We start from the raw sequence: 11,169 nt of genomic DNA on the forward strand, positions 1-11,169 counted from the left end.
GTTGGGACCACCCCAAGCAGGTAGGAGTGATACCTATGATCAGATGTTACACTTGCAGCAATTTCCTGAGAAATAATATTTTCCCTTTGCTCACAGTGATGAAAGCTCCAGTCCTATAATGCACTAAGATGCAAGTTAATGTCATTTGTAAAACGACACATCTCAGCGAAATCATAGGTAGCAATGAGTACGTCTCTTGCCAACACGCATGAGGATTCAAAAATGATCTTCTCTTGGCGTTAAATAAATGAATACATGTCAGAAAAGAGCACAAAGATCAAAATGAAGTCATGACACAATTAGCACAACATATCAATCTAGTTCCAACCAAGTCTCTAGCAACCACAATGTAAGCATCCACTAGTGTCTTGACAATGCAGCTGAAATTTCTATTCATAAGCAATCTGAATACTGGCAGTGCTTCAAGAAGGCATGAGCAACAAAGAGAAGCCATTGATGAGACTAACTCCCTCATAAATAAAGACGGGGATGAATCTGCAAATGGGATACGTAATATTACAAAATTCACGAAGTGCTCTAGAAATTTACATAGTCCCACCATCCCAATCGCCGAGTACGCATCACAAAGGGTGATACTTGGGGACGAAGCTCCGCTGCGTCTCCACTCTGCATGAAAGAATCTGCAAAGCAACAACAACGAGGAGAAGAAGCATCAAAATAATGTTAATAAAATCAACAATGTCGGCCATTACTAAATAATCAATGAATATATTTTTTTCTTAATCTTGCTATGATCAGGAACGGTTATGTGTATCACATAGCCTTACAAACGAATGATTCTCAGTCAAATTAAAATTCCAATCCCCACCTTTCTGTTCGTAACTGATACGAATCAAAAACCCAAAGCTTTTCACAAAGACTGAAATCAATTTAGAGTCGCATCCTTTAAGTGCGGATTGGAGCTCGAGCAAACCCTAGGAGAGGTCCAGAAACGGCATAGCTCATGAACGGATTGATTCGGAAAACCATTTGAGGTTGACTTGTCCGGAGCAGATTCTGTGAACGGCGGCTCTGTTGATGGGTTTGATCAACGGAGACGAATCTCCTTGCATTTACATAACCTCGAAACAATATCGATCAAACCTTCTTCAAAATCGTCTCACAGTAATCTGGGAAGAACGTAAGCTTGGCTGATGGATTGAGAAGATGACGGTTCTCACCAGAGTAGTCCAATCACGCCGGAAATTTTGAGCGGACACAGTGAAGAAATATCTAGGAGAATAGAGAATAGGTTTATTAGTTAGGGGTACAATAGTATATTGATCATTAAAAATCTGATGGTATAGTTGGTTAGTGTAAATTTGAAAAGTGGTATCATGAAAGTGGTATTTTTGGCAATTTCTCATTTTTATATTCCTAATTTTTTTAAAAAAACTTTTTTTTATTGTATTACACATTCATAGTAGGCGATGAATCTGTTAAAAATATAGAAACTTAACGATCATATAGATTCAAATTTAAAAAGTACATGTGATACGTATGTGATTAATTTTTAAAATTGATTTTGTGATAATCACATACTAGGTTAGTTTCCTTTAATACAACAAACAAATCATATAATATTAGCAACAAAGCAATCATATAAATTAGATTTTATATGTTATATTTTTTAATAATCACTTTTATATTTGATTAGAGATGAGCATTCGGGTTCCATTCGGTTTGGTTAGGTTATGTTTGGTTTGGTTAGTTTTTTTGGTTCGGATCTTTGCAGATTCGGTTCGAATCTTTGTAGGTTCGGTTTGGGTTTAGGTTTGGATAATCCATTTATTTATTTATTTTAATAAAAGTTCATATATTATTTAAATTTCTCAAATCTAAAAATAAAATAATATAAAACATATAATTTTGAATAATGTATGCCAAAATACTTAAACTTAACATAAAAATTGGTTAGCTCGAATATTCGGATAGAAAATCAATAGATATTTTAAGTATTTTTGGTATTTTGAGTATCATTAAGCTATTTTAAACATGTATTTTTTAACTATTTTTATAAAGTATTTTGGACAATTTAATAACATCTTATGTATTTTAAATATTCTTTTAAATGTTAAATTTAAAAATAATTAATATATTTAAGTATATAAATCTGATTCTAATATACTTAGATACCTAAAATATTTTTGGTTCAGATCGCGTTCGTTCGATCTTCTGTTTCTCTATTTAATACATTGTGGCATTACTCCACACATATATAAATCGAATTCAACTATATGTGTGAGTAAATTATAGATCTAAAGTTAAAATATATGTGAGAAAATCAAATTAGTAGATCGAAAAAACAAAGGCTTAAAAGTGAAATTATAAGTGGAGATGCAATCAATCAAAACTAACTCAATTCATATCTTAGTTTCCTTTTCTTCTTTCATTGATACTTTCGATAATGTCGTGGCTTCACAAAAACCAAAATATCAATAAACATGGCCTGATACTCAGCAACTTATATTAATGATTCATAATCTATAAAATTGTAGACTTGTGTGTTACAATACAATATAATTATGGTTGATTGACCAAAGTTAATATTCAATAATCATTAGTATATAAAATTTACCCCGCGCATGTGCGCGGGTAATCACCTAGTTGTACATGTATTTAAAAAGAAACACAATTGAATCATCGTTTCTATACAAACATAAATCACATAATATATATTTTTTAACTTAAAAGGGTTAAACCCGGGTCAATAATGACACAAGCCTAACCCCCGGGTGGAGGTACAGCCCACAGATAGACCTTCTCATGGACATTCAAATGAGCCGAAAGCAATAGCTCATATCCGTGTGGCCGGCGGGGTTTGAACCCCGGTTCACCTTATTGGGTTTTTTAAATCCCTCAAGCGCCACTAGGCCACCACCACCGGTTCACATAATATATTTTAATCTAGTAATTCACCATATTATATATTCCACAAAAGATACAGAGTCGGAGACTCTTCACTAAAAACAAACCAAGATGAAAATTGTAAAAGCTCTCTATTAGATTCGGGTTAATTATGAGCTTCCAACTTAAAATCAATTGGTAATTAGTGCAGTGATCCTAACCCTTTATATAGTAGTAGATTAATTCTTATATTTCCAATGTGGGATGTTTCTCATCAATACCCTCTTTCACGCTCAGACATCTAGGTCTAAAGCATGGACAATGTGGAATACCATCCACAAAGGACCCAACATCGGTACATCAGAAGTAATTGTAGTAAATTAGGTAAAAAGATCTTATCGCTTTGATACCATGTTAGATTCGGGTTAATTATGGGCTTCCAACTTAAAATCAACTGATAATTAGTGGATTGGCTCTACCTTTTATATAGTAGTAGATTAATTCTTATATTTCCGATGTGAGATATTTCTCATCAATATCCTCCCTCACGCTCAGATATCTAAGTCTGAAGCGTGAAAAATGTGGGAATAACATCCACAGAGGGCCCAACATCGGTGTAATAGTAGTTGTAATAAATTAGGTTAAAGGATTTTATCGCTCTGATACCATATTAGATTCGAGTTAATTATGAGCTTCCAACTTAAAATCAACTTATAATTAGTGGAGTGATCCAAACCCTTTATATAGTAGTAGATTAATTTTTATATTTCCGATGTTAGATGTTTCTCATCAATACTCTCTTTATCAAAACAAGATTGACAAAGCAGATAAGGAACGTCTATTAACATTTGCGAAATTATGTTTCATATGAGCAACTTGCTCGCGGCATTTGGTTATAGTTCTAATCTTCTAATCACATCAGACATATATGTGTGTGTAGGTCCGTACGTGTGAATATGCAGATTTAAATTAGTTAAATGATCAATAATTAGTACCAAATTGACGTTATTATATTCTCTTGACGCGTGACATGTTGAAGCGCCTCATATATAGTCTTACGTGACTAGGGACCTGACTGGTGTAATCGCAGCGGTTGCGGTTGTGGTTGCGGAAATTTGCAGATGCGAGTGGTTGCGGTTTTAAGCGTTTTCTAGAGATTTGTACGACTGGTATAGCTGTTAGAAATTGTTGCGTTTGCGGGACTCTTATGACTGGTAAACTACCAAACTCAATATCTGTTAAGTAATAATTTAACAATATTTACATTTTATGTAATTATTATTTAACAATATTTAAATTTTATGTAATTATAAAAATATTAAAAATCATAATAATATGATAAATATAAAATTTATATTTAAAAAATCATATTATTAAATTTTTAAAATTTATAGAAAATATTTTAGTTTTAAATTTTTATAATATAAATTGAAATATAATATGAATACATTTTACAATTTCTATTATTTCAATTTAATTTTTATTGGATATTTTTAGTATTATTTTTATTTATTCTATTTTTAAAGAAAAAAATTTACCCTCCCGCAACCGTCCGCAAACGCTAGGTGGGACCAACTTTTGATTTTAAGAGGTTCGGAGCGGTTTGAAGCGATTTGTAACGTTTTCTGTGATTGTTTTGAAACGCCAACAACCGCTATGAACAGCAAAAACTACGTTTGCGGGTGGTAGCGGAAAAACCAGTCAACCCCTAGATCTCGCTCACATTACAATACTCAACCTGTTCTGTATACTGTTATTAGCTAGATGGATAATTTTGCATTTGGGTTGGCGCTCAGACATTCTTTATTTTCATGCCAACTTTCATTTTAAACATTCAAAATTTTAAACAGTATGGAGTATTCTGTAATAATCAACATTATAAATTTGTAATTTCCTTAGATTTTCATTTTTGTGTTTTATTAAAATTGTGTTGCACAAAAAAAAAGTGTTTCAGTAAATTGAACCATGACTTTCCTTAAATTTTCTCATGAAATTAAGCATGTACCTGCCAAAGTCAACCTCTTTGATGTCCCTTACCTGCCACGACGTATGGCTTTCCAAAATAAAAAACATATATCTACCAAAATTTATTCTTCTTGTCGTCTTTCTTATAACTCGAATTTGAATTAGTTGTTCCTAGCTTGCAAATCGTTCACAGCACTGATTCCGAACACTATTCTAACACAACATAATAAATTGAACACATCTCTTTCTCCACCTATGCGTCTCTCGCCTTGATATTTTAATCGTTTATGTTTCTTGGTTGATTATAATAAAATAAAATCATATAGAAATATAGAATAGTTGACAAACACACACTTTTTTTTTTTTTGTAAACAACAAACACACACTTGGATAATGTATTGCGTATGTTTGCAATCTATCTCTCAGATTCTCAGTGGGCTGCTAGCCTGCTACGCAAAAAGGATTTTTTTTTTTTTTTTTTTGGTCAAATAAAGGATTCCGCAGCAGAAGTAGGGGCGAATAGCAAGTATATCACCATGGGTAGTTTAGGTATTTCGTATACCGTGTAGTATGTAGAAATAGTCATTTTGTGCATAAGTCAGTCTTTATGACGAGAGTGTGTTGCTCAACTAATCTCATCACGACATGAACAATCTCAGCCGTTCAAAATTTCTGGAATAAATATAACACTTTTTACCTTATCCATATCATTCATTCCACGTAATCAAACTTCAAATCAAAAATGGAAAAATGTTAAATAAATCCTCAACTTTGCGATTTGGACCATTATAATCTCCAGCTTTCAAAATAACCACAAAAGTCACACATTTATTATCAACTATCTAAAAAACTTCTAATTTTTCGTTGAATTGATCAATTTAAACCCGACGTTAATTATATGACAGAACATTTAAACTCAGTTAACTCTATTCGTTAATCACAACGTCGCAGTGTTTTGTCAATTAAAAAACACATCTTCTTCTTCTTACCTACATCGTCGACTCCACTTTTTCTTTTCGATCCACTTTTGGCTCCAACGGCTTTGGATGATTCTCCGAGAAACTCACCACGAGATTGTCCCGATGCTGCTGACATAGACGCTACAGAGTTGGCACCACCGAGTTTCCCTTGTCGAGACTTCTTGTTCTTTTGATTACCCATCTCCTCTCTCTACGATTTGGTTCGTCGAAGATTTTTGGTGATGGTTCGTGTTTTAGGGTTCGTAATTGAGAGAAAACCCCAAATCGATTTGAGAAATAACGAGAGGAGATGTGTTTTTTTAATCGACAAAACACAGTGTCGTTGCGGTTAACGACGAGAATTAATTGAGTTTTAGTTAGTGTAATTAACGTCGGGTTTAAATTGATCCATTAAACGAAAAATTATAGGTTTTTTAGATAGTTGATAATAAATATGTGATTTTTGTGGTTATTTGAAAGTTGGGGATTATAATGGTCCAAATCGCAAAGTTGAGGATTTGTTTAACATTTTTCCCAATCAAAAATATATACTACTACCATTTTATTGTCGAGAATATAAACTAGCACTTTTTTATCTTTCTTTTTTGGGTCAAAAACTAGCACTTTCTTTATGGTAATGGAAATTGGTGACAAATAATGAGAAGGTTGAAGAAACTGACCATAACCAATGACAGTGGAATTTAAATATAAAGTGAAGTCCAATCAGAGGGAAATCATTATCCTTTTTGCTACAAAAGGATTCAAAATGCATCTTTTTTTAGTATGAAGACTTGTCGTATCAGCATTGGTCTGCACTAATTGAATCTTCTTGTTGATCGCAGCCAAAGACGAAACACTCTTGAGTTGCGGTTATAAGTTTGGTGTAATAAAAGCGTTGGAAATGAATTCATTTATGGACTACTCTCCTAGTCTCCTTAATTATTTGGACAGATAAACACTAGAATGACTTTTTTCTGAACCATCTAAACTTCGTAAGTAGTGATTGATAAACGGTTTAATTAGCGACATCCATTAATATTATTAAATTTCATCTATAATAGTATTTTCTTTTGCATTTTAAAATATAATTTTACTGAGATATTAACTTATATAGAAATACAAATAAATCATTTTCTAAAGTTATACGGCCCTATACCTAAATCCAAGACGATAATAACATTAGTGGCTTATAAGAAACTAATTTTACAATTATAGTGATAATCTCTATAAAAAAGTTATTTCCTGGATATTTTTTTCAAGAAATGAGAAGCAGAGAGGAGGTCAACGGCTAAAGATCAACTTGCTGAAATATATATATATTTTCGCTGGTCAGTGGATGTATTTTAGTTGTACATGTATTTGTTTTGTTTTTTTCTATCAAAAGTTGTACATATTTGTTTGACATTACAATTTCTTTGGTTTATTATTATAATAAAGCATATGTTTATTAAATAAATTAATTTACAGCACAAGCAGAGAGAAATCTACTCGGAGAGTAAAAAACAGTTTCCTAAATATTTTTATTATAAAAGAATCGGAAAAAAGCAAGAGAGATGTGTTCGTGTTCGTGTAGCGGAGATAACGCAGTTTGTTTCCGCGTGCTCGAGGACAAGACATATAATAACTTCTAGAGAGAGAGAGACAACAACAGCCCCTAAAGGCTAAAGCAGTTGAAACGAGGAAGACGAGTAAAAACAGAACAAGGAAGGAAGACAGAGATTTTGGTTTCTGTTTGGTTTCTCTGTAAGTTTCTTTCTTTTTGAAATGATTTGAATCTTACAATAAAAAAAATAATTCAAGATTTATTTCAGCTAATAGGTTACAGATCTATTGCTCTCTATGTTCTGTAAACTTGGTCAATTTCTTAAAACAGTGATTACGAAAATTCAATAGATCTCACTTTCTTATTGACCAATTCAAGTAAAAGGTTTCAGCTTTAGCCAATCAAATTGTTTAGGTAAGAAGACACAAAACTGTGATAATACATCCTGAATCAATAGTCTTTGTTTCCAACTTGTTTTTTTTTTTGAACAACCATTTCCAATAACTCTCCAAAGTTTCCTTTTTTAAGTAAAGACTTTATCTTTTTATTTTTTTTTCTGTCAATTGAATCCAAAGAATATAGTTCAGATGGGTTAACACTACTTTGAATCAGATCTCTATCATTTGGGACCGTTACTAACTCAGAGACTATGTTCTTGGGAGGAGCATAGACTGTCTGTTGGTTACTTTGTTCACTTTTGCTTTATTACTTATTCCGAAGATTCTTTCATTTGAACGAGGTTTGAAGTTTTGTTTATCTTCCTCTCTTTTATTATACAAAAAGCCTGTGCGGTGTGGTGTGTTTCTGCTTTAAACAATGTTCCTTTCTTTCTTCTCTTCTTTCTCTTTGCTTTCTTATTAAGTCTCGTTCCTAAATTTGAACTCAAACTCTCTTTAACTTTTCTCTGTTTCAGAACGTTTGAGAGAACAACACACCAAAAAAAAAAGAATGTCGTTCCGTAGCATAGTACGCGATGTGAGAGACAGTATAGGAAGTCTATCTCGTCGTAGTTTCGACTTCAAGTTAAGCAGCCTGAACAAAGAAGGTGTTGGTAAGTCTCGCGGTTCGGTTCAAGACTGTCACGAGGAACAACAACAACAACAACAACCTCCTTTAGCACTACCACTGGTTCAAGAAACTCCTTGGGCGAATCTACCTCCTGAGCTGCTGCGCGATGTGATCAAAAGGCTGGAAGAGAGCGAAAGCGTGTGGCCTGCAAGGAAACACGTGGTTGCTTGTGCTTCTGTTTGCAGGTCGTGGAGAGATATGTGCAAAGAGATTGTTCAGAGGCCCGAGCTTTCAGGCAAAATCACATTTCCTGTGTCACTTAAACAGGTAAAAGGATTTTTGATTCTTTTTTTTTTCTAGTAATGTCACATATGGTTGGTTAGTATCATGATTTTTTCTTTCTTGTTTGGTTTATGTAATAGCCTGGACCAAGAGATGCAACAATGCAATGCTTTATCAAAAGAGATAAGTCTAATCTGACTTACCATCTATACCTTTGTCTCAGTCCTGGTATAGCTTCCTTTCCTCTCTTCTTGTTCAATGTTTGTGTTATGTTTTTTGATGTAGCCTAAGCTTCTAGAGTTCGAGAATGCTCTTCTCTTTGTGGCTTTTTATTAAAATATCTTTTGAGATCACTTTTTTAATTAATAAAAATCTAAATAATACTCTTTTTTCGTATAAATTGTCGTTTTAGAGTTTAAAATTTATTTTATTTTAAGAGTCAATTTTATGTTTTCGGTGCATATATTTGATAGTTTTCCCAATTTTACCCATATTTTTATAGATCATTATTAACATAATCAAATAAAAATTATATTAGTTAGGGGTGAAGTAATAAAATTTAATGAATTTTTTTTAATCTGTGCGGAAAACCTAAAACAACATTTTGACACTGGGAATATCAAAGAATGCAAAAACCTTATATAGACAAGTATTCTACTACTAGATTTTTGTTTTTCTTGTAACAGAATTCTACTACTAGATAAACACCAAATAGTAATAAGATGAACTTAAAAAAATCAGATAACCTATCTAAAAAATGATTATTGTTAATATAAAATAACTAAGATAATTAAATAATAAATATAATTACTAAAATATATCTTGAATATGCCCTGCATCATTTTGACTCATATTGGGGTGTTTTTACTGTTTTAAGCTTTGTTGGTTGAGAATGGAAAGTTTCTTCTTTCGGCGAAACGCATAAGAAGAACCACTTACACAGAGTACGTCATCTCTATGCATGCAGACACCATTTCAAGATCAAGCAACACCTACATTGGCAAGATTAGGTAAACAAAACCCAAAAGAGTTTTCTTTATTTTTATATAACAATGTTTAAAGCGTGGCTTTTAAGCGTTGATCCCTCTCTCCTCAGGTCTAATTTTCTAGGGACAAAGTTTATTATATACGACACACAACCTCCTTACAACAACAACAAGACCTCTCAGACTGTTCAACCGTTAGGACTTAGCCGCAGGTTTTACTCAAAGAGAGTATCACCCAAAGTCCCTACCGGTAGCTACAAAATAGCGCAAGTGTCATACGAGCTAAACGTTCTTGGCACTCGAGGTCCGAGGAGAATGCACTGTGCTATGGACTCTATCCCCGCTTCTTCTCTTGCGGAAGGTGGAACCGTGCCTGGACAACCTGAGGCCATTGTCCCGCGGTCTATTCTCGACGAGTCTTTCCGCAGCATTACATCCTCCTCCTCCTCGTCGAGGAAGTTTATCAGCGATTACTCGGCCGAGTTTAACAGCGCTAGGTTTTCAGACATTCTTGGCCCGCTGGGAGAGGAGGAAGAGGCTGTGTTTGGAGAAGGGAAAGAGCGTGTTTCGCCGCCTCTTGTGCTCAAGAACAAGCCGCCTAGGTGGCATGAACAGCTTCAGTGCTGGTGTTTGAACTTCAGGGGACGTGTGACCGTTGCATCGGTCAAGAACTTTCAGCTTATTGCAGCAAACCAACCGCAGGCTCAGGTTCAGGGGTCTGGCCAGGCTGATGGTCCGGACAAGATCTTGTTGCAGTTTGGGAAAGTGGGGAAAGACATGTTCACGATGGACTTCAGGTATCCGCTGTCTGCGTTTCAGGCTTTTGCTATATGTTTGAGCAGTTTCGATACCAAACTCGCATGCGAATGATAGAAGAAGAAGACAGCTTTGTATGTAATATATATATCACATGTGGTTTGTATGATTCAGATCAGAGAGATTCTCATCATTTGGTGTTTTTTATTTTCACCTGAGAATCTTAGTGTTAGATTTGTTTCAAGAATCTTTATATGATCATTTTTATCATGTTCTGCTTATGTTGTTTGTTAATGCATCAAATTCAAAAGATAGTTTCTCTAAGCTTAATTTTCAAATCTGTAGTTTGATGTATTACATAATGGTCAAAAGCAGAACGAGAATAACTGTTGATAATTGATACTATCATAGCCTTATACTAATTGGCATTATTTTGACCTGAAACTGATTATTATTTTCTTTCAGCATTTTATATATATATATATATATGAAATATTTGTCTTCTCAATTTTCTAGGGTAGATTCCAAATGCACAAGCTTCACTATTCACTCTCTTCTGAGAGGCCAATATTAAGAACTAGGCCTGGGCGTTCGGGTACCCATTCGGGTTCGGTTCGGGTTTTTCGGATTTCGGTTCTATTTTGTAACACCTTCTAGGTCCCATTCTAGTAAATCTCCTCTGGTTTTGCACCTGTTTCTTTTTTGCTTTTCGCTAGTTCGGAAGACTCAAAAGACCATGGCTTAGTAAAAGTGGCTCTTCAAGCCCATCTATCTTTGTAATGACTCTGGGTTTGAGCCATTTTTGTGTTCAAATCTCTTTTAG

The 11,169-nt window shown here is 33.9% G+C and overlaps 1 protein-coding gene across 5 annotated transcripts; it reads left to right on the forward strand.

Annotated features, from left to right (window-relative positions):
- Positions 1 to 7,293: 7,293 nt before the first annotated feature.
- LOC108818054 (tubby-like F-box protein 1) lies at positions 7,294 to 10,670 on the forward strand. Of its 5 annotated transcripts, XM_056990996.1 has the most exons (6): positions 7,333 to 7,514; positions 7,927 to 8,053; positions 8,228 to 8,649; positions 8,745 to 8,832; positions 9,482 to 9,614; positions 9,701 to 10,670. In XM_056990996.1, the coding sequence occupies exons 3-6, from the start codon at positions 8,263 to 8,265 to the stop codon at positions 10,458 to 10,460; spliced, it is 1,368 nt and encodes a 455-aa protein (XP_056846976.1). In that variant the 5' UTR covers positions 7,333 to 7,514; positions 7,927 to 8,053; positions 8,228 to 8,262; the 3' UTR covers positions 10,461 to 10,670. The 5 variants fall into 5 exon arrangements, with proteins under 5 accessions (XP_056846973.1, XP_056846976.1, XP_056846974.1 ...); XM_056990993.1 differs by lacking the exon at positions 7,927 to 8,053 and having other exon boundaries at positions 7,294 to 7,514; XM_056990994.1 differs by having other exon boundaries at positions 7,927 to 8,649.
- The last annotated feature ends 499 nt before the right edge of the window (positions 10,671 to 11,169 follow it).

This window comes from Raphanus sativus, chromosome 7 (assembly GCF_000801105.2).
Source record: "Raphanus sativus cultivar WK10039 chromosome 7, ASM80110v3, whole genome shotgun sequence".
Lineage (NCBI taxonomy): Eukaryota > Viridiplantae > Streptophyta > Magnoliopsida > Brassicales > Brassicaceae > Raphanus > Raphanus sativus.